We start from the raw sequence: 26,782 nt of genomic DNA, 5'->3' as shown, positions 1-26,782 counted from the left end.
TTTTTTGAATAAATTTGATTTTATGAAATCTTTAATTTTATGAAAGCTTCAGTGGTCATGTAATCTTTAATTTTACGAAATAAATTTGACATAGTTTATTATAATTATTATTATTTATTAGTGGTATGATACATCAACTAATATTGTATAATACAAAATGAGCCATTACAATAATACTTTACTACTTTTATTCATTACAATAAAAAAAAAAACAAATAATTTGTGCAGATAAAAATCTAATCGGTAATTTGTAGAGTTGTGTATGAATCGACACGTGGACTCGAAAAGTCTTATCTAACAATAGTAAGATTTCTTCAATCATTAAAATTATATTTGTCTCTAAAAATAATTCTAAGTATACTTGAATTAGTAATATAACTAAAAACACTTATAATTTTGAAATATACAAAATATATTAAAGTCAGTAATTTAGACCTCAAACGATTGGAGTTGGAAAAATTATAGACTTCACTATTTGGATGAATAGTACATTTCAAAGGTCTAAAATTTTAGACCATGGTCTATTTTAGACCTTCACGATTGGAGATGGCCTTAGAGCAAGTTCACCCGTTGGGTCACCAGATCACCAACTATTCACTGTTTTTCTTTTTAGTGTTAATTTCACCCTCTGGGTCACGAGCACAGTGTATTTCGTGCCCTGAGTCACCCTGTACAGTGTTCTGGATCACCATGGTTACCTGCACAATGTATTTCGTGCCCTGGGTCACGGACACAGTGTATTTCGTGACCCAGAGAATAAAAATATACACTAAAAAACAGTGAATAGTAGGTGATCCGGTGACCCAACGGGTGAACTTACTCTTAGCGTACATTCTTTTAACTCTCGCATTTTTCTTTCCTTTGTCCACTTGTCACATAGTAAACCCGAAAGCCGAAATGACTAGTTAGTTGGATAATGATAACCAATAAGCTTTAGTTTCCCAAGCACCATGAGCCACAGAGGGACATCATATTGCTCGAGGTTGTCTAACAAAACCATCGTCGTTTGATACTTTATATATTATAAGCATTTGTTGTTGACATCGCAAGTAAGCTCTTCTATGGGTTAAACTGGGACTGCTAAGATCTAAAAACCCTCTTATGTACTTACTATGACATAGTATAACCCAATATAGAGAACTAACAAAAGCATGTTGTAGCCGACTCTTTCAGGATGTGTGATGCAGATGGTAGATAAAGACTAAATCACTTCCATAGCTTCACGAACTTATCATGGCTAGCTGAAGCTACCATGCCAGTAGAACTTGACGCTGCCAAAGAAGATACTAGGTTGTCATGTGCATGCAAGGTCATTGTCTTGTTCTCGCTCATGTTCCAAAGTTCCAATGTCTGGATAAACACAAATTCACAATAAGCAGAAAACCATTTAGTAGCTCTAATAAGAGCGAGTCATCGCATAATAAGTTTATCTTTAAAGTAGGATTACACTTTACCAAGTATGTGAATCAGAGAACCAACCCAATATAGAAGTTAAGTAATCTACACACAATGCTTGGTTAAATGAAATTGTGAGGGAGAGATAGAGCAGTTATGACTCACCTCATAACAGCCGATTACCAACAATGATGGATAAGTAGGATGGAAGACGCATGTCTGAAATTTATTGCCAGAACAGCTTAACTCGTAAAGGCATTCGCCTTTGCTACTGGAGCCAACTGCCCATACTCTAACCGAGTCATCACTCACAGAGGCTAGATACTCACCAGAAGAATCCCAGCACACAGAATTGACAAGGTTCTTATGACCCTAGATGACAATACCACAAGATAAACATCAGAAAGCATTCCATCGGGCATTTTCTTATTGAGCCAAGAAAACACAGAAGACAGGAGAGCTGCAGGAACAGCTTTATGAATTGCTTCAAGTCGTCAAATTAAAAAGTCGCAAATAACTGCATTATGCTGATATACACCTCATTCAAGCAAGAATGTGGTGGATACCTCAATTGCCCGTTTGTGATCAAGTTAAAAGTCAATACCAAGCATGTTATATAGTATTGGGAAGCTCACAACTAACCTGTAATTTAACCGTGCAACATTCGGTCTCTACATCAATTATGGATACAAGAGTATCACCTGCAGCAGCAAGCATCCTTCCAAGACGAGGTTGAAACCTCATCTGAGTTGCACCACCCTGATAAAATAGAGAAAGTATTATTGAAGCTGACTAAACAAAGTACCAAACTATGTTAGTTCCTTATATAGTGGAGATAAATTAATTTCATATGTCATACCTTGGAAACTCCAATACAACTACCATTCTTGATACTCCAGTATCTTATCTCACTGTTGTTATCACAAGAGCACAGAAGATCCTCTTTAGTAGGGTGGAAGTCAAGTGACATAACAGTTGTAGAATGTCCCATAAAAGTACGAAGTGAATAGCCAGGCTGCACAATTAATAAGCATTCAATACACTAGATTAAATACAAATGGACGGTTCAGCAGTTAACAGAGTACGATAATGAAAGATATCCAAACAACCATTTGTCAGATTTTACACAATCAAATTGGTTGATTCTGTATTCAAGTTTGAGCAGTACTTAACAAATAAAATTTATCAGTGACCAATTCTTTTATTTCACTTGAAACTATGGATTGGCTACTATTAACAAAAATTTGTTCCCATATACAAGTATAATGATAGCAATCACAAAAGGCGTGGACCTAAAAAATGAAAAGACACAGTCAAGGTCAATGCAAATAGCACTGCATAATCAATATTTGATTGAGTCAGAGATAAATGAAAAAGAACTATTGCCTTGACCATGAAAACAGAGGAGTATATTTACTAACATTATCAACATCCCAGACCCTGACAGTTTTGTCAGCGGAAGATGTAGCTAGCCTTGACATACTAGGACTGAATCGAACATCCGTTATCCACTGAGAATGCTCTTCAAGCGTAGACTTTACAGTGAAGGACTCTGTAGACCACAATACAGCCTGCGAATTAAAACCATCAAGAAATAATGAATATTTTGTGTTTTCAGAAACCTTATATCAATTGAAATAGTATTTCAAACTTTTCCATTACATTGCAATGTTGTTGTTGTTTTTTTTTTGAATGAAAACATAATATATATATTGTTCATGCCCAGCCTTACATAAATACTTTAATTTAACTAGCTCACCTTTCGATCATGCCCACCAGTGGCAAGTGTTTTCCCATCTGCTGAGAAGTGACAGCACTCGACTTTACTTGAACTTGCAGTAATAGCCCCAACTTCCGAAAAAGTGAAGCCTAGTTTCATTAAGAAAAAAAGCATTCTATTATGTTTCTACTATAACATAAGTAAAACCATACATCTTGTGATGTATCAGTGACAGATCAATACAAAAGTCAGCATTGATCGTACCTTTGCTGACATCTGAACACCGAGCAACTCTATCCCTAGGGTCAGCATCATCATGTGATAAGAATGATTCAACATTATCCTCTAAAGATCCATCATCCACAAATCGGTCCATATCATTCTGCAATATACAGCCCTAGTTAATGACTGGCAAATGAAGCGCTAAGAACAATTTGCTGCAACGAAATAGTCTGTACTTTCTCAAAGGGCAATAACAGGTAATATGAGGCAAGCCTAGCATGTTACACCTACTACAAGTGACTTGGTGGAATACAACTCAAGACCTAGGAATAGGGAGAAAATTAGAAATGTGGTTAACATTTCACCATCCAATATATCAACCAGACTTAGACCCACTGTGGTACATGCCAATAATTGCTACTGAACAGTGAAGGGACATAATAAGCACCCCAAATGCAATTCATGCAAACAAGTTGATGAAACAATGACTAGCTTCATACCAATTTATTTGGCACCGAGGCAACTGAACCTAGACCATCAGAAGCAAACATAAGCAGAGACTTCGATGAACCGCTATTATGGGCCAAAGTTGGCACAGAGTTCGCATCTCCTGCCGTGTGAGTAGAAGGCGTTGAAGGTGAACTGGGGGATGGTCCAGTGGTATTAGCAGTCCCTGAACTATTGGCAGGACCTGAAGATGACACTGGCTGCTTCCTCTTTCGCCCCATTTGATTCTTTGGAGCCTTTAACAAACATGGAAAACTAAATGAGAAAACCAGCCCGAATATATCTATTTTCAGCTCTAATCAGAGAATCAAATCCGCATCAATAAATACAGACTAAAAACAATTTACCCAGGCAATATGATGAAGTTCAAATCTTATAATTAAAATAGATGTCATAAAGGATAGAAAGGTAACACATGTAAAAAAGAAAATATCCATATTGTCTCACTATGAAAAAAGAAGGAATCAGTAGTTTAGCATTCATAAAAAACTGTGGCACATGTAGATAATTTGCAGAACACTTTTTCTGAAAAGGTCAAGTTGAAGAAAAGGAAAGACACATATAATTGAAAGGATCTATAGCTATATAAACAAACCTGATCATTGCCTTGAAAGGAGTTAGACATGCTACCACCAGCTGTAAAGGTGCCAGCACCAGTGATCTTTTCTTGCTGCTGGATGTGTTGATTCGAACTCTGAGGGTGTTGACTTGAAAATGGATGCTGTGAATACTGTTGCTGTTGTTGGTGTTGATTGTTGCTTTGCAGCTGCTGTTGCTGTAACTGATAAGTTGGTTATTCATATAAACCAATATGATGTTCTGGAAGCTTAAAGTTTCACAAGGTCTAATGATTATAACTATATCATGAGGTTTTCCAAATTCAGACCCATAAATTATACCTTCATAAGCATATCTGCATCTGCACCAGGCATTACAGGGCAACCCACTTGAACAGGCGATCCAACGTTAGGTACATCAACGTTAGGTATATTTCTATTGAGGAGCATCGATAGCCTTCTAGTTTCCAAGTCATTGGTAGATGGGGAAGCTAAATTTTGTTGTGCCTGAAGTATAAGTTGTTGCTGGAGCTGAAGCTGATTAAAGGGCTGAGAGGACTGCATCATGGAATTTTGCTGCTGAAGAATTCCAGGTCGAACCTAAAAGACACAAAAAAAAGAAAAAAAGGTTAAATCTCATTAGAAAAGAAGACATGTACTGACAAAGGCGCAAATAAAGATCAGACAATCCAGTTGAAATACAAGAAAAAGATAGATATATAACAAACTACAAATCAAAATTGAGGGAAATGCAAAAGATAATATCAGCACTGAGCCCTACCGTTAAAGGCCACCCCTTCAGAGTCAAATTGCTACTGCCTTCATTTGATCCTAATATGAACAAATGAATCATTCATTGGTAAAGCGCAGAATTATAAACACAAAATTGCACTCCAATCAGATTTCAATACTAATTACATGCCGTGTGACTGAATAGCAACAATTCTCCACTAAGCCAAAGAATTTTACTAGTTGATTATACTACACAAGTTTCATATCCAAATCAAATCCGGTTATTCCTAGTAGAGAAAACATATAAATCAATACCATGAAGACCAATCAATGATCCTTCTGGACCAGCAGCTCTGGGGTTCATCATCTCACTCTTTATGTCCTGTTTCACCATGCAAAACGGTCCCAAAATAAGCAAACAAGAATTGTGACGATAAAATGAAGTAAAAAACAGACTCAACAATGATAATTACCTGCATCAATCCAGGAAGTTGCTGACTCCGATTGTGAGCTTGTTGAAGATTCCCCAACATACCTCCAGGTGTACCATGCAGCATTTGACTGTATGGAAGGAGTTCAACAACTTTCATTTCGTGTAAAAAATCAATTCCATGCGAAGAGTATGTTTTACATTATAAAACCAAGTCATGATAAATATGAAATATTTGAGAGAAATACCCGGAAGACTGGCCACCTGCTGTGGCTACTTTCACCAATGATGCACGATTTGAATCCATAAGCTGATTCATATTGTCACCTAACCTTTGCTGCATGGTGAATATTTTCACTATATGAAAGGAATCTATGATAAAACGAAAGTCATTCTGAATTTAGGTAAAACTTATTACCTTCATAGCCGCATCATCCAAAGCATCCCTCTGTATGGGAGGCTTTAATCTGTCCTCGTACATTTTTGTTGCCATGACATTTGCAGTTGCAGAGTTCTGCCTCGAAAGAGGATCAGTGCCAACGAGCCCATTGGAAGTTCCATTAAGAAGTTGGGTCCCATCTCGTCTTTGCTGCTGCTGCTGCTGGTGGTGTTGTGGGTGTTGTTGTTGCTGGTGTTGTTGTTGTTGCTGTTGTTGATGCTGCTGCTGCTGCTGCTGAGCAGCATGCCTTTGCAAAAGATGCTGCATTTGCATTTGCGGATGCTGCTGAGGCTTCTGTTGCAGCTCCCGAGCCTTGTTCACTTGAGTCTGACACAGCAAACAAAAACTGGCATTAGATCTCCATAATTGCGTCAAAAATTCATGAATCTCATAATATTCATTCTTTATAATCCTTCAAGAGAGTTCTCCCAAAAGAGTGCAGCATTCCGGTTGCACCGAATAAAAGATGCAACAGTTTTGCCATGCAACCTCCCAAAAACAAAAGTATCAAGTAAACCCACAAACATAAATTGAGAAACAGATAGGAACTATTAGAAAACCAAAATAACCACCTCAATATAAGATGCAGCTGCTTCAGAGTGCTTTTCATTCGTCCTAGCGATGAATATGTCCCAGAAGACAGACCACCATTCGAAAAGAAAGCCACCGGGTGCATCAATAGCTGGTATTATTGTACAATCCAAGAAAGAAAGAAAAATCAATTTGGATATGAACTTGCAATGTGCAGTAAATCTCTGTAATCTCTGTACTTTGGCATTATAAGCATGTTCTTACCTACAGGATCTGTAGAAACTTTTCCTTCAGCTTGAAATGCCTTTGCAGAAGCATGTAAATTTCTCTTCAGAAGGTAATCATATATATACACATCCAACCTATGATCCAAACAGTATTATGCCCACATGTCAGAATCAAACAACTTTACACTTCTGAGAAACACAGAGGGTTTAAAATACCAAACATGATATCTACCATGATGCTAAAACCATGAATCAATGCAAAGAAAATGAATTGAAATGCCAAAAATTTAGCTTGTTAGTTTTTGAAATCTGAATCAAATTCTTTCACTAATTAACCTTAACACCCGGTTGAGCAAATTTGTTTATTTACTAAAACAACCCATACGAAACATCAGCAGACTTTAGGCCATATTTCCCTGCGAAGAAAGAAACAACTTTCTGGGGTTCCAATTTCCCTGTGATCTGGGCTCCACTCAATAAGCTTTTTCTTTCTTTCTTTGTTTTTGGAAAAGAAAAACTAAGCTTTAGTGTTCTTAGTTGAGGAAATTCTCAATCTTACTACAACAGAAACTGAAAGTTAAACTCCTTTCCTCTTTACCAGCTTATGTTCTGGAGATGAGGACAAATATGAGATAACTGCAAATACATAGAATCTCCAAACTCCAACCCTCAATTCAACCAAACAGACCCCAGAACCCATTGAATTACATCTCAAAATGTGCCAACAAATACCAACAAGATCACCAAAACATGTAAAAATCTAAATACCCATTACAGAATAAGATCATAAAACAACAACCTTCAAGTCCAAACAGGCAAAAAATTACAAAAGCTTGATCCTTTAATCAATTACTACAATCAACAACACAAAGGGAACCCCAAATGCAAAAAAAAAAAAAAAAAAGAAGCAAATACCCAATTGAGAACTAAGAAAAACAAATGGTGCCCCAAAACCCTAGAATCAAAAACCCCTAAAGCCCAAGTGAGACAATAATAATAAGAGAGACAATGAAAAAGAACCCAGAGATTGAAGACCCTAAGAATTACAAAGACTTACATTTTATCAGCTTCCCAATTGGCCTGAGCCATGATGATGATTTCAATTCCTCAACAAGATGATAACTTTTTGAAAATGGCGAAGAAACTGAGTTTGAAAGTCTCTATCTTTTTTGCTCTCTGGGTTTCGTTTTCTTCTTCTTCTGGCTTCTTCACTCTGTTTGTATGATAAAAGTTGAAGACCATGCCTCCTCGTTGAGTCAATAATAAACTAGAATTTTTTTATTCTGGCTTCTTTCTTTTTTTTAAATTTATTTCTTTATGGGTTTTTGTTTTTTTTTTTTTTTTTATCAAAAAATCCAAAACTTAGCACAAACTTGGTGGGCAAAGTATGCATATTTAATTGCCTCTATGGACTATGGCTATGGGGACCAAATCATCCTTCTTATAACAAATTTGTATTATTCGAGTAATTTCAAATTTTCAATATGTGATTTTTCAACAAGGTAGTGTTTTTTTTCAAAATTTAGTGTTTGATTCTAAGTACTATTTGATAACCCCTATATTTAGCTCTGAAAAGAATGATTTTACTTGATGTTGACTTATTTCATATCAACTAATCATTATGTGATTATTAAAATTGACGTCGTCTTCTTTTGTCGAGACAAATTTATTGAGTCATGTTTCATCTTGTTTTGTAGGAAAAAATAAATAAATAATTACTCAATTAGAAGGAAAATCCTTATTTAATTTCACAATAACTTTATAAAATGAGCAGTTTTGGCACATGGTTTTTGTAACGATCTTGGGGTGAATGGGCTGATAGTGACAAACAAAATAGAGGTTCAAAAAAAATGAATCAGAAAAAGTTGGGCACATTTTCTCTATTTTTTTCTTTTCTTTTTCGTTATTTTATTAGAGATTGACACTATTAAGCATTAACAGTGTGAGAATGGTCTCTCTGATTTACCTGTCTGTCAAAATGTCTTTATTTATCTATCCCAGAAAAAGAGGAAAAAGAAAGTTTGACTGGCCAAAGTATACAGAAAGTCAAAGACAAAGTGGTTGGGACTTGGGAAGATCATGATGCCCTTTATTTATTGAGATTTAGATGGTTCTCCTTCTAATCCCTCATTTTCATAATCAAGGTGATTACTTGATTGAGTGATTGATAATCAATGATTTAGTGCCTAATTAAGCACCAAAACCATACCAGAAACATAGTCACAGGTCACACTCAATGCTAATCACCAATAGCTGCTGGTACTGTAAAGTGTAAACAAGAAAACCTGGATTGTGGCACGACATTTGCCACACAAAAAAATAAGCCTTCAATTATTTCCAAAATCTAGAACAAAGAAAACCCCTTCCCTCTCATCCTTTACCGTTTCAAATCACAAAAAAACTGATGTCTAATAATGCAAACATGACCTTATAATTAATGAAAGAAAACCATCCCTAACTAGCAAAAGATGAGGCTACTTCTCATTCCTTGAAATCATCTTTGTCATCAACCGGAAGGCCTTTGTTTCTCCAAAACACAGCGAGACCACTGCCACCGAGCTGTAAGTTGAACAATTACGAGAATAAAATTTAGTTAGTAGTTCGGAGAAACCCCCCATAACTCAACTTGAGAGATTTTAAAGAGACATACCGCCATGCAAACAACACTGACAGCAGAAGGGACAGCAACTAAGGGGTTTGTAAAATGCTTTTGAGCTAGTAAAAACCCAAGGGCCGAGCTCTGCAAATGAAATTACCAAAACCGTAGATTAGAGGGTACTTCCATGTAGGAAATATGATCAATGATCTTGTTCGTCCTTGGCTAACACCACGGGGAAGCAGTAAGGAAATACTGACAGAGAATATGTTTTACCTGCATCCCACACTCTATGGATATGGTACGAGAAGTGGATTCACCAAAAGATATCCTTGAAATCCAATAGCCAATGGCAAATGCAGCAGCATGTAGAGCAGCCACCGGGAGTATTAATTGCGGTCCTTGTGCTTTCAAGACTGCAGAAACTTGTCCAATCTATAAAATGATAAGAATTAAAGTTACCTCATTAGACTTATATCCACTGAAACTTCCATTGTGAATTACTCAATCCAATATATTTTGCGAACTTACCGGGCTCGCACAGAGAAGAGTGGTGAGAATTACTCCAACCAAAGGTGTCACTGAGCTTATTTTTGAAGTGAACTGTGGGAAGAACTCATTTGCCAGTACTGTCACATGAAGCAGGTACTCCAGTGAAGATTATATCATAAATGTCTAGATGCATTTTTATATTCTGATGATAACTAAAAGTTACCTCCAATAATCGTTGGCACTAAAACAACTTGGAAAGTGCTGAGTGCTAGGCCCTGCAAAGAGGATAATACAAAGATATCAAAGTCAATACCTCTGTATAAGTAGTACTGAGAATCTTCGATCCTACTGCAAAGTAGTAAAACGAGCCTTCATAAAGATAATGTCGTTATCTTTTTACTTTAGTTTAGATAATATTGAATAATGTTTCATTTTGTTACTAATATAGTTGAATCCCCTTTACCATACTTTATCATACTGCAGCCCCATAACTGATGAAAAATGAATCCTATAGGTTGGGGTAAGAGAAGTGCGTAAACAACTTTTGTTCATTATTGGTTCTGAAATCACATGGTATCTATGACCAGATATACATAAGAACAGATGGATTAAGTATGTTGGTTGATCATCAGTATCGCACTTATTATCCATCATGTTTGAACTTACCGCAGCATCAACTGGAACAAGCTGGCCAGCAAGCAGCTTGGTAAGAAGAGGTGTCATAACAATAGCTCCTATTGTTGAACACCTACACAAAGTCCACAAGATAATCAATAATTTAATACATGATGTTCAGATACAGCAAAAGCTATAGATTTTTGTTTGATAGACAACTATAAACTTCTCAGACAATTATATGGCATGCAACTTACGTTGTCATGAGAACAGATAGTGCAACATTCCCCTTTGAGATATAAGTTGCAACATTTGATGCCTGACCCCCAGGACAGCAGGAGACCAAAATAAGACCAGTAGCAATAGGTGCAGAAAGCTTTAGCGTCTGAAAAGAGAGAAAAAGTCTTGAATACACTAGAAGGTCGTGTTCATCATTGTACCATCCAAAATATGTTTATATGAAGAACCAGCCACCTTCCCCCTTTTTGTAGGGGAAGAGAGGATCATAAAATAAGGGAGGTAAGAATGAGCAGGTGTGCTAAGGTCTGTAATAGCAAAATATTTACATATAATTGCAGAACATACTAATCTAATACCTGTTATATGATCTCAAATGGTATAAAAGAAAAACTCCATAGGAAAACTACATTTCAAGAGTAAATTACACAAAAGCCATAAATCTTTACCAGGGCAATGACAAAGCCTAGTAAGGGTTTGATCATGTACTGAGCAAGAAATCCTACACCAACCTGCAGCATAAAATTTAATAACCATTACAACTAGCTAATTCTATCTGTCAAAGTTCACCGACTTAAATGAAAGCAGATGCTACTCACAGTCCAAGGATTACGCAAGCATCGTCTAAAATCCTCAAAAGTTAACGTCAAACCCATAGAAAGCATGAGGAAACCAAGGCCAAGGGTAAAAAGGTCTGTCTCCAACCAAGTAACCTGTAGGAACCCCGACATTAGGCTAGATATACTCTAGTTGATATGTCATAGATAAAAGAGTATGCAAATAGATCTTACAGCAGATGGTTTGTAGATCCCAACAATGGTGCCCAATATGACCTATTTCATGGAAGTAGAAATTAAATTCGCAAGTCTTTCCAGAGATCGACATTGTTCAGAAGAGAAGTATGCTTAAGAAAGTCTGAATAGAGAAAACAGGATCATAGTAATTATATTCATTAGTGTAATGTGATACCTACCCATACAGGAAATAGAGTTGTCAAAGTTTCAATTATTCTCTCATACTGGCTCATTCCAGTAGGATTGGGAAGATCTCCAGATGCATTTGCTGCAGCCTTGCACAGAACTTTGGAGTTCCTACAATACAAGTAATATATAAAGAATGTAGAACTGACTGGTAACTAATCAGGAAGCGCAGATTACTTATCGAAATAAAGAAGTCCTAAAAATGCATGAAAAGAGCAGCCATCTCTGTAATTAGTTGCTAAATGAAGACATTTTACGTTTTGGACGCATTACTGGTTAGTGGTAAGTACTATCTGGTGGGTTGGGTCAGAAAAAAGAAAAATCAAAAGAATTTAGGAAAGCAATACAAACCTGATCACAGTAAGAGTGAAGATTTAACTAAACATAAGTTAACTTGGATTTGACAACAAATAACATATTAAACTGAGAGCAACTAAGAACTATAGGGCTATCGAAATTGCTTCAGCCAAGTTCTCTGAAAAATTAAGAGCTCTGTCTTCTCCTTTTGGTATATACCAACTCTAACTAAAGAACAGCAATGTAGCTTATTCGGGTCTGCTTAAAAAGTGAACTACGGTAACTTATTGTTCCCACAAACCAGCATATTAATCAATAAAGGCTATACTTGATCATATCAACAATCAACATATATGCTCATTTTATCAATCACTATCAAAACAACACTAGATCACACACCTTGAAGTTTGAACTATTGAAGAACCGGCAGCAACAATCGGACTCCATGTCTTGCTTTGAATTGCACAACTTCTTCCCTTCTCAAGCACAGAAATTTCACCTCTTACATCTGAAAACCAATCAATTTTCGAAAAGTAAAATACTTGAAACAGAGGTAAACAATGAACTGTCACAATTCCCACATGATGGGAACACTGAAAAGAATTAAACTCTTGCTCCCAAATCACCAAATAAACTAAACCCAATTGCCAAAAAGCACAGAAAACACAATCCCAGAAAGGAAAAAACACAGAAGTCAAACATACCAAGATGGGTTGGGAGCCTCCTTGAAGATAAAGAAGAGCTTTGCCTATAGTAAGCTTCACAAGTGTGTAACTTGAGATCTTTGAGAGCAAATCTAGACAAGGAAGCCATTAGGTCAAACTAGGGGATTCAATAAACAGGAAAAGATCAAAAGGGTAATGGGGTTATGGGGTTTGAATTTAAACTTGGGATAGTGAAGTAGGAGATTGGAGTGTTTGCATATGGAGCTTGGCTCCAAAATGCTTAATGGGTTTGTGTTGTTGGCGGTCGTGGAAACCAATGAGATACACATATCTATAATCTGTCAAAGGAAATCTAGCCTCATCCGAAAGTCGACAGCCAAGCTTGATTGGTTTGCAGCTGACGTAAGTGACAGATATTTACACGGTAGACCTGGAGCTCCCACAACTCTGATGTCTGATGTGCAACTTTCCAGCAGATAACGAAAGCCTTTCGGCTTTTAGTGTTAAAGAGTTGACAGAAAATGGTGGAACAAAACAGAGTTTTCGAATCAAAAGTACACATTTTTGGCCTCATGAACATAACAATCAAATCAAAAAAATTACAAAAAAGATTTGTTCGAGTGTAAGAAACGAACAATTTGTTTCTCAAAAAAAAAAAAAAACGAACAATTTGACAAGGTGTCATATAAGAGAAATTTTAAATACACACCCCAAACTACTTAATACATATCTCTATTATTTTATATTTCAAATCATATTTTATAGGTAGATTAAATTACCAAAATAGACATTTATGTATTAGAAGAAAAATAATAATAATCATATATTCCTTATATTATTTTATAATTATAAATACAATGAACTTCTGTAAATGACATCCTCATTTAAAATAAAAATAAAGTTAGAAATCATTTAATTTAAATTTTCCTTAAATAAATTGTAATTAAATGGGGTGAGAGACCATATAATTTAGGATTTCAAAATCAATGGCATTAAGTCTTTTTATAACATATCGCTTTACTCCCACTTTTTAGTTCTTTTTTTTTTTCCTAAAAGTTATGATTAGCTAGTCAATTTATTATCTAATATAAAACATCATAGGTATAAAATTTTGTAATTGTTAATTTATTTGACCATCTAATGACAACTTCGTAGTTTTGCCATCGTGGACTCGTGGAGAAACTACTGATACAGTTTTGGTTGAATGTTCGACTCAAAATTTTATACTTGATCAATAGGGTGTTTCTGTGTTTGGTGAATGAGAACTCAAATAATACAAAACCTATTTCTAAGCATCTATTTGAAGGGAACAATAATGAATCCTTATGGATTCCTCAATAACTAACATAAGTAATTAATATGGTTAATTATATATATTAATCAAATTAAATAGTAGCCTTAATGTAGTTAAATAATAGTGTATTTCATGGTTTTTTAGTTAAAAGATATTTTAGGTAATTTGAGTTGTGTATTTAGTAAATTATTAGAATGAGAAATTAAATGGTATGTGTATTGAGTAAAGAGTGTGTATTAAGTAATTAGGGGTGTGTATTTAAAACTCCTCGTCATATAATTGTCCAAAAAGAAAAGAAAAAAAAAAAAAAAAAGACAAAAGTGTTACTATAACGTTGAAACTTGAAAGAATGAAACTAGTATTTTATCAAAACCGGCCTTTGGTAAGGGGCCTCTGACATGTCTAAAACCCATACTGTGAATCTTTTTTTTTTTTTTCCAGAAACTTTGAGGAATCAGCCCATTTCCTACTCTAGTTGCTTCTGTTCTATGCATGGATTATCTTCATTTGTCCTGCTTGAGTTTCTTGATGAATATTGGACTCTGTTTTGCTCTGTCTTTGCTACAATTATATAGAATCATTAGATACATATTAGCAAAAGAATGGAGGGAGTCCAATATTCTCCTTGAAGTTGAAAGGCAAAGGTATAATCCAAACACAAATCTAAAAGCACAATACCATTCCATATCCTACAGAATAATGCATACAGAATCAATGTTTTGTGTTCTTCTGAATGTACCAAAACAAGGTGCCCTTGTTACACAAACATCCCATTTAGTCTAAACCGCATAAGAAATTAGTAGCTAATGTCTCCAAACTGAAAAATAACTCAAATACTACATTTTCCTAATAGAACTCAAATACTACATTTTCCTAATAGAAACGTTCATCACCACAACCTCATTTGTCTTCGATATCAGCTCAAAGTCACAGAAATCTCCCTCTTGCAATCCGTTATGGCTCACGAAACGTAGCCAGCCTCCACTGAACCTACTAGACTTCTGGTAAGGATGGATCCAGTTCACCTCCCAGACCATGTCTCCAACTTGAAGCTCAACTTTCTTTGGCTTGTGTGTGTTCCTCATGAAGCTCCTTGGTGTGAGCTGCAAAAGTTAGATAAACAAGGTACATCAATCTAATCTGATACCAAAAAGTATGAAACTTTTCAAAGTAATGCAATGCCTCTTCTTTTGTTTTTAAAGTTGAATCAATATAAGGATACTGGGGATTGGTAATCACAAGCACTGATATACTTGGTCAGAAAAACAAGTTTGATATATATATGCATCAATATGTTGAGTTCATGTTTCATACCAATGGTCCCTTGGTCACATGAGTCTGGCACATCTGGACACTGAAGCAGGGATTTCCAGAACGGTTTACGGTGGCTAAATTACGAGGTCTACCTCTCCTTGACAATTTTCTCCCACAAACCGGTTCCCCTGCATACATTAAAAAAGTTAGGGCAGATTTCTGAAAAGTTTCGATTAAATTAAGTTTGTCAGTTGATAAAGAAACTTACTAGGAAACTCAATTTCAGAATCTGAATCAGAGTCCACAATAATCACATCATGATCATCAAGAAGCCTGTCACTTTTCCTAGCCCTTGACACCTTATTGCAGTGATTGAGCCCATAAATTTCAACATTGAACTTTGCATGTCCAATGTACTGCAAGACTATATATTCACCTAGTTTCAAACAATTTCCATCTACAAATTCCCTCCAACCCTTTTTGAAGAAGAACTCTCCACTAATCCTTTTCAAACCAACAAGCCAAGATCCAGAAAAAGTCTCAAGGTTGCACTGATGAGGCACCTTTACTTCAAAATTCTCACAAAAATCTTGGGGGATTTTCTGTAACAAAAGTGTTTGAATCAATTCTCAATATATAAATTATATTAAGACCAGAATATAGAGCAAACAACTTATATCTTGATCACTGAGAAAAGCACAAGCAACTTATATGTCTCTCCTGTTTCTTTTCTTTTTTCCTTTGATCATAGTTATGTGATTATCTCAAACATGCAGAAACTTGTACTCCAATAATGATAATGAATAAAGTGGGATACAAACTAGGCATAAAGAAGTAAGTACATTGACCAGTTGACAGATTCTTTAGATTTTATGTTGCATTCAGTCGAGGTTGGGTTTTAAGGACTCATTAGAGGACTAGCATGCGTTTCATAACCTAAAATGACAATAATTAGCCAATTAAGTTCAACATACAAGATATAGACTAATTTACTAAGGAGATAATAAAAGATCATATCAAGCAACAGTCACCATAGATGAGCCAAAAATCTTGCACCAGAGAAGACTACAATACCCACTATAATATTTGATCTTGTCTATTTCTTTGGCTTGCATTTAAAAACCTAATTTAGTGGCCAAATCCAAAACCCCACAAACGGTAATGACAGATTTACAAGCAGAGAACTTTTACGACACAAAAAGAACACAAGAAAGTGAAATTGCATGTGAAGTTTCTATCTTTTTGCTTAGAGAAACATATAAAGGTTTCAGCTTTCCAAAAGTGAAGAAAATCTATCTAAAAGAAAGAAGATTACGAAGAAGTTGAGGGAACATACAAGCTTCCCTGTTGAAAGAACTGAGTAATCAACACACTTGTAGAAGCCTGGATTTTCAGAGCCTTCATCCTCTCTTCTTCTGCTGCAAGAACTCATCATAGAGTTAGCTTTGCTACCTCTTCTTTTTGGGGTCTGAATAAGCTTTGCTCCTTTGGGCACCAGAAACAGCAAGGCTCAACAAGAAAATGAAAGTATAAAAGCCTAGAAAACCAACAGAGCAATATATACACAAAAAGGGTGAAACGAAACATGAAAATAATTAGTAATAAATGAAGAAATTAGAAAGAGCTGAAATGAACATACTCACTGAGAACAAGGACATAGTACAGCAAAAACCATTGGTTCAAAAATAAATGCTTCAATTCAAAGCACTACTCTGAAATCTGGATAAGCTTGATAAATGCAAAGCCTGTTTGGTTTCTCATTTTGTGCTTCTGTCACTTTGCTGGTAAAATCCTTCATAAATTGCCTACCCTTTTCTCGTGTCAAGTTCCTCTGTCCCTTTGATTCTGCACAGACTAGTTTTAATTTTCTGATAGCCTCTGGTGAGTGGTGAGTGGTGACTGTTGGGTCTGCTTTGGTTTTAATGCATTTGTTCTTACAATTTGAGTAAAGAAGCCCTACAACGACCACAAATCTGTTCCACAACATCCCACATAAAACTGCATACAGAATCAAGTTTCTTGTTCTACTTTTAATATAATACCAAAACAATATGCATTTTGGGCACAAACATCCACTTAGTCTAAACATGTAGAAAAACTGAAAATCCAACTGAGAAACAACTCCACTATTACATCTCCTAATAGAACTCTTCATCACTGCAACATCATTTTCTAGTAGGATCATGGGATATCCAACAGATTGATCGCCCCATGTGTGCCACATCAAGATCTGAGAAGTGAGAACCAACAATTTAATTTCTTGAGAGCTTCCTATGTGGTACTCTTTCGTTTTTTTGTTTCTGGGATTAAGGATTCCAGGATTTCTATAGTAGCTAGGTGTATATTGATGGAGGCTACAGACCACATTTAAACTAGAGCAATCAGCAATGCATGTCGTACGTACTACCTACCTAGCTATACTAATATATGCTATATACATATATAGGTAAGTGATTTAATGATTTATCAAAAATACACAATCCGTAACTTGATCCAGACGATTAGTAAAGATACGAATTAAACTCACAGAGGTTGTTCAATTAATCGATTACACCTCCAGAATCCAGACGAGTTTAATTCCTTTAACTACCAGGAAATGCAATTGTTCAGTTGTGCGAGGAACAACATGCATGCACGTCAGCACGTTTATGTGTCGATCAGTTCATCATGAGCTAGCGCATTCATGGCTCCATCCACTAATCTGAACTTCATAATTGACATATAGATGTAAGTTGATTAATCTTGAAAATCCATCTATCTTCCGAGGATATGTAGGTAGCTCCATGCATTCCGGTGGTGATACATTCATGAATTGTTCTTTTTTAGCATAAAAGCTAACATCCATGTACGTTAGCTTGTTTTGCTTATCCAAAACACTTCATCCCTATTAACGCATTTGTGAATCTTTACCCTCACTCTGTTTGCTTATCAAGTTACATTAGTAATTAGAAACTTGTTATTGTTAGCTGTCGGAGACAGAGATCGAGAGTACTGCCATAACATGAATATTTTGCAGTAGATAACAGAAATGGAGCATGATACATAAAAAGAAAATGAATCAATTATGGAGGAAACACAGAAAGATCAACCTATATATTCTTTCTACAATCAGGTACTGTATCAATAATTCTATGTAGACCAAAAAGACTAAAATGCAATGTGTTTTTCTTGTTTATATTAAAGAGAGTGAGAATTGGGAGTGAAACACGTGGTCACATGATCGATGTCTTTGGACTTTGGCTTCGCCATTTGGTTGGTATATGTTAATAGACATAAGACATCTAACCTGTCTTCGCTTGATATACCATATATACCACTTGAGATTTTTATTTATTATCAGTTCTCTGTGGATGTGTGATATGGGTGAGGGGGCCGGGGACTAATGTATCTGCTGATTTCAAGCTAAAGTTTTACCGTGTTTTTGAATATTGAAATTTCAAAGCTGAAAATCGTTAAATTGCAAACGATTTGTAGAGCGCCACATTCAATTAATATTGAGTTTCAATTTTCTTTTGGGCATTCTTAAAGTCCAAGGATTGTTGTTCTTTTAAATATTTTTTAATGTGCGGAATCTGTCTAAAAAACTAACAATGCATCAAGAAGTGTAGTATTTGAGAAACAAAATGATAACATATATATAATATATACACGCAAAATGACGTTTTTTTATAAATAAAATAAAATAAAATAAAAATAAACTCACAAGAAGGAGCTAGTAAACAGTTTTTTTGTTTTTGTTTGCTCGATTGATATTGTTTAAATCTCTCCTAGTCAATTCACCGAACATATCTTCTTTCTTCGCATCTTTGCAGTCCTTTCTTACTTGTGTTCTTTCTCAAGCGCTCCTTGAATCATCATACCCACGTAGGGACAGTTTGCTGTGGGAAACTGTATCATTTCTGCCATATGGCTTTTAACATTATGATCGAGAATCAATCCTTGCCGGTTGCTTGCTGGACTTGGTCCTCATCGATCATCAATTCCATCATCATCATCAAAATGATATCGATCATTGATTCATTGCTGGCCCTATATCTACGCTAGCTGGTTTATTCCTCTTCTTTTTTAGCCTTTAACAGCTTATTATTACACCAGATAGAAAAACAAAAATCCAAACATTGACATGAACACGATGATGATTCTCAACAAGCATGGCATAGAGTTAGCAACTCGTTAATCGACCCAAATCTGCAAATTCCAAAACGGCAGTTAGCTAGTGAACACATGTTTTCGGTCAACATACATGTTTTAGTTCGATAATGGTAATGAGCTAACCTACTAAACATTCATTCATTAGCGGGTCATTTCGGTTTAACCCACAAAATCTGTTAGTAAATAGTGAAAACAAGTGTAATTTTTAAGTTCGACCCTAGACATGAACATCAGGACATCAAAGTGGAGTCTATCAGACAGCTGAAACCCGCAAAATATGGGTCCTTCAGATAAGGTTTAAACCTTATCTGAAGGACCCATATGCATGGTTTTGGGGTACTTTACCCTATTAGCAATGTGTCTTATGCACCAGCCCTAGCTCAAAATGCAGCTTCATATATGCACATGCAGCTAGCAAGCTCTAACGACTTTCATGTATATTACATCCCAGCTTTTGGAGAGTTGTTGCATCACTCTTTTGCTTTGGCCAATTAGGGTTCGTCGAAACCTTCTTGTCTTCATCGATGGCTGTTTTCGATTCACACCGAGATGATGAACTGAAGAGGTGTTTAGTTTACTACTTCACTTTGTCTTTTACAAAACGAAAAATTCATAACCACCTTTGTTTTTTCTTTGCTTCTCTTTTAGGTCGAAAAGGAAATAATTAAGAAAGCCAATTATTCCTTACCATACACAGTAAAAGGTATTATAGTTTGGTTACCCACCCATTTCATATGTTTTTAAGGCAAATTACTACAGATTAGGTATAAATTATATAAAATTTTGCTTGGGGATTAATTGAATGAAAAATTGTTGGTACTTAATTTGCATAAAGTTGCCTACTCGAGTTGGTGAGATTTGACAGTTCAAATGAATTATTTACTTATTGGATCATACATTCATACCAAACATACGTGCGATGACAGATACTACTCCTAATTAAATTGATGAAAAACTTAAGGAATTCATAGCATCTTTAGCAATACGCCATTTTTGAGTCAAATTTTAGTTAAAGTAGCTAAAAAGTCATTTTAGCTAGCCACTTTAGAATTACGTCTGCATCAATGCTCTCTATTTTAGCTAGTTTTGAATTTATATTATTTTTTAAATAAATATTAAATAGTTTAAATGTATTTATAAATTACATAAAATAACTTAAAAGGAATGTTTTAAATTATAGAGAGCCTCATCCCGCTCTCTATATTTAGGAGCGAGATAGCTAAAAGTTATAATAGAGAGCCACTTAGGAGTCTGGTGCAGCTGCTAAAATAGATAAAAAGCTAAACATGCTCTCCAAAATAGCTAAAGAGTCACAATAAAGAGTCTGCTAAAGATGCTCTCAAGGAAGAACAGAATAATCATGTAAAAAATCCTAGCTACTCATAACATAGGTTACGATGAACAGTATAATATGTACTCATGGATGAACGAAAAAGATAGGAAAAGAACGATATATTTGATGCTTAATTAAGGGTTGTAGTTGGGTCGATGAATTAATATGAACTTGAATTGGAATGATAGAAATTGGAAAAAAAAAAAAAAAACATATACGCTAACGTTTCGTTTTCTTTTATAACTTTTGATTTGTAAGATACTGTAAGATAAAAAAAAAAAAAAAAAAAAGAGATGATACCATTATGAACTTCAATAAATTAGGAGCTAATTCTGAATTGGTAACTTGGCATGTTTATGAAAATATAAATGATTTTGTTTGACTGATTAATTAGTAACTTAATTTGTTACTATTTGACTTTGACATCCTATCATAAATGATCACATCAATAGTATTTACTAATTACAATTCTACTAACAATAGAGAGATTTCATTTTGGCATTTAAGTTTCAATACATTAAAATTTTACAATATTTGAATGCCCGATCAATTTTCGTTGCATGACTTTATTTCTACAATCTATCACCACAATGCGTGCATCGTCAATATTACCCTCTATCTCTGTTGTTTGAATAATTAACTTTTTGTAATCACTCTCAAAACTCGTTTCTAATTTGAGACATGTAAATTCCAAACAAAAAATATGAAATCGAATCTAAATATGCAACGAACATAAATACATGCTAATTTTAGTGTTTTACTCATATATCCTACCCAAAGTCTAACTTAACTCCACACTCGTCAAAAGCAGGACTGACAAGCTTGATTTTCGGGTTGACTTGTTACATCCTCAGTTCCTCACTTTGATTTAACCTCAACACAAGCCAAAAAAACAAAAGCCCTCACAATTCTTACTATTTAGAGATGGAAAAATAATCATCTATTTAGAGATAAAACCGTCAGATCACCGGAGCCCATGGTTTGATTGTCCTCATCAGATAAGATGTGAATCCTACATTTCCCTCACATGAAAGACGCACCCAACTTATAGCCACCCATGAACCCTTTTTGCCTCCTCAGCGGCGCGTGGAATCCACTTTCCCTTTTAAGGGTCAATGAAGGGTAGAATGTCACAACTTTTTAACACTTTAACAAGAGTAAAATTCACGTGAGTGAATGGTCGGGGTAAAATTAAGTCTATGTATTTCGCTTAATAGAGTCTCTTACTTTTAATATTATTTTACGGTGTTCTCACTATACCAACCTATTCAATTAATTCGATGATAAAAAACAAAAAAAAAGTCATTCACACATATTATCAAGTACAAATAAAATGTCATAATTAATAAAATATGGGAGGGTGTATAATACGTACAAAATATGTACATGTATTTTCAGACATTTTATCAAATAGTTTATTAAAAAATTATGTAGAATATTTTTAATTAATTAATTAGTATTTTAATTTCAAATATTAATTTATATCAATTACTGTTCACTAATATATGTAGATTACTAGAAAATAATATAAAAATCATATATAGTACTTATATAATATTTTTGGCTTCAAAAATATTAAAAATTTCATGAGTATGAAGCTGAAAGTATTATATAACAAAAGTATTCAGCACAAATATATATATATATACGGCAGTATGTGTTATACGACGAATTACTAACTAATTAATTAAAAACCTTTTTTTAATTAATTAAAAGGTGAGGCTGCTTGTTTGAGCTGTCTTCCACCGGACTTGGATTCACGCAGGCCAAATTATTCCCTGGTTGTTGCCACAAGGCGAGCCTGGCACAACCCACGCGCCTTTTATCTAGTCCTTGTAGACAAAATCAAAGGACGTTATATTTGTAATTTCTTTGATTTTAATTAAATACGACAATAAATTATTAATGTAAACGTTTCCACTACTGCCAGCTTACTACTGCTTCTGTTTTCTCTCAGCTTTATTGTTTCCTCACTTTTTCTCCATTGGCCTCGTGATACCTTGTCTCTTACAAAGCACTCAACTCTCTCTCTCCCTCACAAGTCACCACCACCCACCTCACTCTCTACTCCCCATCGCTCTCTCATGGGATTTCGCCGGAAAATCATCTGTTTCATCCAAAACCGCCGTGAGAAACCCGCCCGCCCCTTTATAGGGGAAAAAAATTAAGTCCCTAGAACCCCCACATTTTTTGTTTTTTTGAAGATATAGCTATAGCCTAGAGAGAGAGAGAGAGAGAGAGAGATGAGTGTAAGATTTAGATGCGTGGTTGGGTTTTTGGCTACGTTTCTGCTCCTGGGTCGGGTCACTTCGGAGCCGACGCAGGACAAGCAAGCCTTGCTCGCGTTCATAAATCAGACGCCACACGCGAACCGGGTACAGTGGAACAATTCGGTCTCGGCCTGCAGCTGGGTGGGAGTGAGGTGCGATGGGAATCAGTCGTATGTGGAATCACTTCACCTTCCCGGTGTTGGGCTTGTGGGTCCTATTCCACCCAACACCCTCGGCCGGCTGAGTCAGCTCCGAGTTCTCAGTCTTCGATCCAATAAGCTCACCGGTTCAGTGCCGCCCGATTTCGCCAACTTGACAGTGCTTCGGAATCTCTACCTCCAAGATAATGAGTTGTCCGGCCAGTTTCCGCCCGGGTTGACTCTCTTGGCGAGGCTGAACCGGCTCGATCTCAGCTCTAACAACTTCACCGGCTCAATCCCTTTTTCGGTCAACAATCTCACGCAGCTGACCGGACTTTTTCTACAAAACAATGAGTTTTCCGGCGCTTTGCCCAGCATCTCAACTGGTAAATTGCAGAGCTTCAACGTTTCAAACAACAAGCTCAATGGCTCGATCCCTACGAGCCTAGCCAAGTTCCCAAGTTCCGCATTCACCGGAAACTTAGATCTATGCGGCGGCCCATTGCGGTCGTGTAATCCATTTTTCCCAGCACCCGCACCGGCGCCCGTCACTCCGCCGATAGTCCCAGCCCACAACAAGTCCAAAAAGCTCTCCACCGCCGCCATTATCGCCATCGTAGTGGGTTCCATTTTGGGTTTCTGCCTTCTACTTCTGATTCTCCTGCTCTGCCTCAGAAAACGCCGCCGTCAACACTCCCCCAAGTCTCCCAAACCTCCCGTCACCGCGGCACGCTCCGTCACCGCGGCGGAGGCCGGAACGTCTTCCTCCAAGGACGACATCACCGGCGCGTCTACCGAGGCGGAGAGGAACAAGCTGGTCTTCTTCAACGGCGGGATTTACAGCTTCGACTTAGAAGACTTGTTGCGGGCCTCGGCCGAGGTTCTGGGCAAAGGAAGCGTCGGGACGTCGTACAAGGCGGTGCTGGAAGAAGGAACCACGGTGGTGGTGAAGAGGCTAAAAGACGTGGTGGTGACCAAAAAAGAGTTCGATATGCAAATGGAGGTTCTGGGTAAAATCAAGCACGAAAATGTGGTTCCATTGAGGGCATTCTACTTCTCTAAAGATGAGAAACTCCTCGTCTACGATTACATGACCGCCGGTAGCTTGTCTGTTCTTCTTCACGGTACGATTTCTAATTTCATCTTCCTATTTTATTTTTTCTTTTCAATATATAAAAATTTAGAGCAGAAATTAAAATAATGAATTCTGGGTTTGATTTTATGTTATTCTATGTTTAAGAATGAATGCGCTTCAGGGTTTGGTCATTGATTGTGAATGCATACCTTAATTTTTTTTCTGGGATAATTAATATTCTTTGATGGTGGAGGTTGTGCTGTTTCAGATTTTCAGCCTTGAAATTTGTCAATTATAGTTATATTTAATTATCCGACCCTGTATTTATATATTCGTCCAGAGGAATATTAGGCGGAATGTATTTCACTATGAATTTTTGTTGATTTCCATTGCCGTTTTCTTTACCAACATTCTTTGTGTGGAAGCTGCTCTTTCGGTTTCATTGTTTTTTTGTTCCTTAAAAAAAAAAAAAAAAAAAAAACCGGTGGTGACCATGATTCACCAGGGTGGTCACCGGTGACCGACATCATTTTAACTTTGGCTCTATGTTCTTTTTAGAAAGTGTGACTCTCACGCCCAAAAAGAGAGGAAGGTGAAGTTACGAAACTAACCATGGTGGCCTGAACTGTTGGTTTTTTTTGGTTGCAGGGAGTAGAGGCTCAGGTCGCACCCCACTGGACTGGGACAACCGGATGAGAATCGCGCTAAGTGCCGCGAGAGGCTTAGCGCACCTCCACGTGGCGGGTAAAGTGGTCCACGGCAACATTAAGTCTTCCAACATCCTGCTACGACCCGATCACGACGCGACAGTTTCAGACTTCGGGCTGAACCCACTGTTCGGGACCTCCACCCCGCCCAACCGGGTCGCGGGCTACCGCGCTCCGGAGGTGGTGGAGACCCGAAAGGTCACGTTCAAGTCCGACGTGTACAGCTTTGGGGTGTTGTTGTTAGAGCTATTAACGGGGAAAGCACCCAATCAGGCTTCCTTGGGAGAAGAGGGAATTGACCTACCGAGGTGGGTCCAGTCCGTGGTCCGTGAGGAATGGACCGCTGAGGTGTTCGACGTGGAGCTAATGAGGTACCAAAACATTGAGGAGGAGATGGTTCAGCTTTTGCAAATAGCCATGGCTTGTGTGTCCACGGTCCCCGATCAACGGCCCGCAATGCAGGAGGTGGTCCGTATGATTGAGGACATGAACCGGGCCGAAACCGACGACGGGTTACGACAGTCGTCGGATGACCCGTCAAAGGGATCAGACGGTCATACGCCTCCCCAAGGGTCCAGGACCCCACCAAGTGTCACACCCACACCTTAAAAGAGTCTTAAAAAAGAAGGGACAAATGTAAAGGGATTGGAAATGGAAGGTCGGTATGGGTTCGGTTGGTGCCAATATCTGTTTTTTTTTTTTTTTTTAGTTTTAATTTTGGTTTTTTCTTTTTTAATTTTTTGCAATGATTTTTATAGGTGGGAGGGGTTTTTTTAATTTGTTGATGATGTTGGGAGGGTGGGGGAGTTCCATGGACTGATTGGAACTTGACAATATTTGCTGGAATTGGGTTTTTTAATTCGTTCTCTTTATAAATTCTCACAATCAGTGTCTCATACACATGGCTTTTCTTGTGAGTTTTCTCATCTTAATTGGTTCTTTTGATTAGTTTACTCCCAAATGGGTGTTCAACAATGACATTCATTGGTTCTCAAAAAAAAAAAAACTACAATTCTTAGGTTTAACTCTACTGAACCAGCTCGCTCATCCCGTCTCTCGATAACATGCTCAAAACCCAAAAGTGAGTATTGATCTGTATCAAACAAATGAACGAATTTGGTAACATTTTCTTAATCAACAAAATTGCCTCAAATGGTGAGTCTTGAGCAACACTCAAAAGTCTCGAAGTTGCATTTAGTGCTGATGACTGTGATTTGAGCACCGTACGTAGGTCCACGAAGTACACATGATTGAGAAGCACCACCGCGATCGGCGGTGTATACGGTGGTTTTGGGTCTACATGTGGGTGGGGGGGGGGTAAACTAATTGGAACAGCAAAAGGCCGCCACGTGGGGGAGGATTTGTCCGGTTTGCGTTATTGGGGTAAGTGCAGGAATAATAGGGTGGGGTGTGGAACAGCCTGGATTGCTTGACCGGCTTTTTTACGCTCTGTGTTTTCTTTTCGTCAGAAAAGAAAAGAGAGAGAGCCTTTGACCCAGATGTGATGTCAGCCGTTGATCTACGCCACCACCGTCCCCACACTTTATTCTTTAAAATATCTCTTTTCGTCTTTTTCATCTTCCTCCGGAAACGTCTTCCTTTCGCGCCCTTAATATTAAGCACTCACTATACGTTAATATCCCGTATTAGTATTATAAATAGATTCAATGAACGGCTAGATAATATTAAGTGTATTTCTTAATTATTAAAAAAAATATTAATTATAAATATTAAATATTGAGATCACCTTATAGGTTTTGAATTACTTATATTATCAGTGCATAAGAGAATCTTCGCCGTTGAACTTCGAATCTTCTACTTACGAATAAAAGACTGATATTACTAGACCTAAAAATATCGGACTCATGTTAATGCTAATGAAATTGTGTTTTTGACTATAGTGATTAGTGTTGGA

General features: G+C 36.7%; 4 protein-coding genes across 6 annotated transcripts; 1 reads left to right on the top strand and 3 right to left on the bottom strand.

Annotated features, from left to right (window-relative positions):
• Positions 1-888: 888 nt before the first annotated feature.
• LOC133710984 (transcriptional corepressor LEUNIG-like) lies at positions 889-8,003 on the bottom strand. 3 transcript variants are annotated; one of them, XM_062137144.1, is made up of 18 exons: positions 7,818-8,003; positions 6,798-6,895; positions 6,575-6,684; positions 5,982-6,329; positions 5,812-5,900; positions 5,607-5,694; positions 5,449-5,515; positions 5,183-5,232; positions 4,744-5,001; positions 4,440-4,625; positions 3,838-4,080; positions 3,380-3,497; positions 3,155-3,264; positions 2,817-2,966; positions 2,255-2,410; positions 2,038-2,154; positions 1,561-1,767; positions 889-1,350 (listed from the first exon to the last, which is right to left on the bottom strand). In XM_062137144.1, the coding sequence occupies exons 1-18, from the start codon at positions 7,847-7,849 to the stop codon at positions 1,207-1,209; spliced, it is 2,571 nt and encodes an 856-aa protein (XP_061993128.1). In that variant the 5' UTR covers positions 7,850-8,003; the 3' UTR covers positions 889-1,206. The 3 variants fall into 3 exon arrangements, with proteins under 3 accessions (XP_061993128.1, XP_061993140.1, XP_061993133.1); XM_062137156.1 differs by having other exon boundaries at positions 4,440-4,613; XM_062137149.1 differs by having other exon boundaries at positions 4,440-4,619; positions 7,818-8,002.
• Positions 8,004-8,987: 984 nt separating this feature from the next.
• LOC133726985 (sodium/pyruvate cotransporter BASS2, chloroplastic) lies at positions 8,988-13,120 on the bottom strand. Its single transcript, XM_062154615.1, has 13 exons — positions 12,682-13,120; positions 12,377-12,485; positions 11,674-11,791; positions 11,492-11,533; positions 11,300-11,413; positions 11,150-11,212; positions 10,721-10,848; positions 10,515-10,596; positions 10,072-10,123; positions 9,888-9,985; positions 9,633-9,791; positions 9,411-9,500; positions 8,988-9,319 (listed from the first exon to the last, which is right to left on the bottom strand). The coding sequence occupies exons 1-13, from the start codon at positions 12,788-12,790 to the stop codon at positions 9,242-9,244; spliced, it is 1,242 nt and encodes a 413-aa protein (XP_062010599.1). The 5' UTR covers positions 12,791-13,120; the 3' UTR covers positions 8,988-9,241.
• A 2,303-nt stretch (positions 13,121-15,423) lies between these two features.
• On the bottom strand, positions 15,424-16,736 carry LOC133727602 (B3 domain-containing transcription factor VRN1-like). Its single transcript, XM_062155157.1, has 2 exons — positions 16,527-16,736; positions 15,424-15,792 (listed from the first exon to the last, which is right to left on the bottom strand). The coding sequence occupies exons 1-2, from the start codon at positions 16,623-16,625 to the stop codon at positions 15,424-15,426; spliced, it is 468 nt and encodes a 155-aa protein (XP_062011141.1). The 5' UTR covers positions 16,626-16,736.
• A 5,883-nt stretch (positions 16,737-22,619) lies between these two features.
• On the top strand, positions 22,620-25,765 carry LOC133710975 (probable inactive receptor kinase At2g26730). The gene is made up of 2 exons (XM_062137132.1): positions 22,620-24,209; positions 24,809-25,765. Exons 1-2 carry the CDS (start codon positions 22,919-22,921, stop codon positions 25,474-25,476), a joined length of 1,959 nt encoding a protein of 652 aa, XP_061993116.1. The 5' UTR covers positions 22,620-22,918; the 3' UTR covers positions 25,477-25,765.
• The last annotated feature ends 1,017 nt before the right edge of the window (positions 25,766-26,782 follow it).

This window comes from Rosa rugosa, chromosome 1 (genome assembly GCF_958449725.1).
Source record: "Rosa rugosa chromosome 1, drRosRugo1.1, whole genome shotgun sequence".
Taxonomy (NCBI): Eukaryota; Viridiplantae; Streptophyta; class Magnoliopsida; order Rosales; family Rosaceae; genus Rosa; species Rosa rugosa.
Note: the sequence above shows the minus strand (reverse complement) of the source record. Positions and strands in the feature narration are given on the sequence as shown.

Coding starts and splice junctions, on each gene's coding strand:
- LOC133710984 (XM_062137144.1), bottom strand. CDS start 7,849: ATGGCTCAGGCCAATTGGGAAGCTGATAAAAT. Junction 5,901..5,981: donor TGGATGATGCGGCTATGAAG/GTAATAAGTTTT, acceptor TTCACCATGCAG/CAAAGGTTAGGTGACAATAT. Junction 1,351..1,560: donor TGGTAATCGGCTGTTATGAG/GTGAGTCATAAC, acceptor GTGTTTATCCAG/ACATTGGAACTTTGGAACAT.
- LOC133726985 (XM_062154615.1), bottom strand. CDS start 12,790: ATGGCTTCCTTGTCTAGATTTGCTCTCAAAGATCTCAAGTTACACACT. Junction 10,597..10,720: donor CTATCTGTTCTCATGACAAC/GTAAGTTGCATG, acceptor GACTTTGTGTAG/GTGTTCAACAATAGGAGCTA. Junction 9,320..9,410: donor TCAGTGTTGTTTGCATGGCG/GTATGTCTCTTT, acceptor TTCAACTTACAG/CTCGGTGGCAGTGGTCTCGC.
- LOC133727602 (XM_062155157.1), bottom strand. CDS start 16,625: ATGATGAGTTCTTGCAGCAGAAGAAGAGAGGATGAAGGCTCTGAAAAT. Junction 15,793..16,526: donor TTCTTTCAACAGGGAAGCTT/GTATGTTCCCTC, acceptor CTTTTGTTACAG/AAAATCCCCCAAGATTTTTG.
- LOC133710975 (XM_062137132.1), top strand. CDS start 22,919: ATGAGTGTAAGATTTAGATGCGTGGTTGGGTTTTTGGCTACGTTTCTG. Junction 24,210..24,808: donor CTTGTCTGTTCTTCTTCACG/GTACGATTTCTA, acceptor TTTTGGTTGCAG/GGAGTAGAGGCTCAGGTCGC.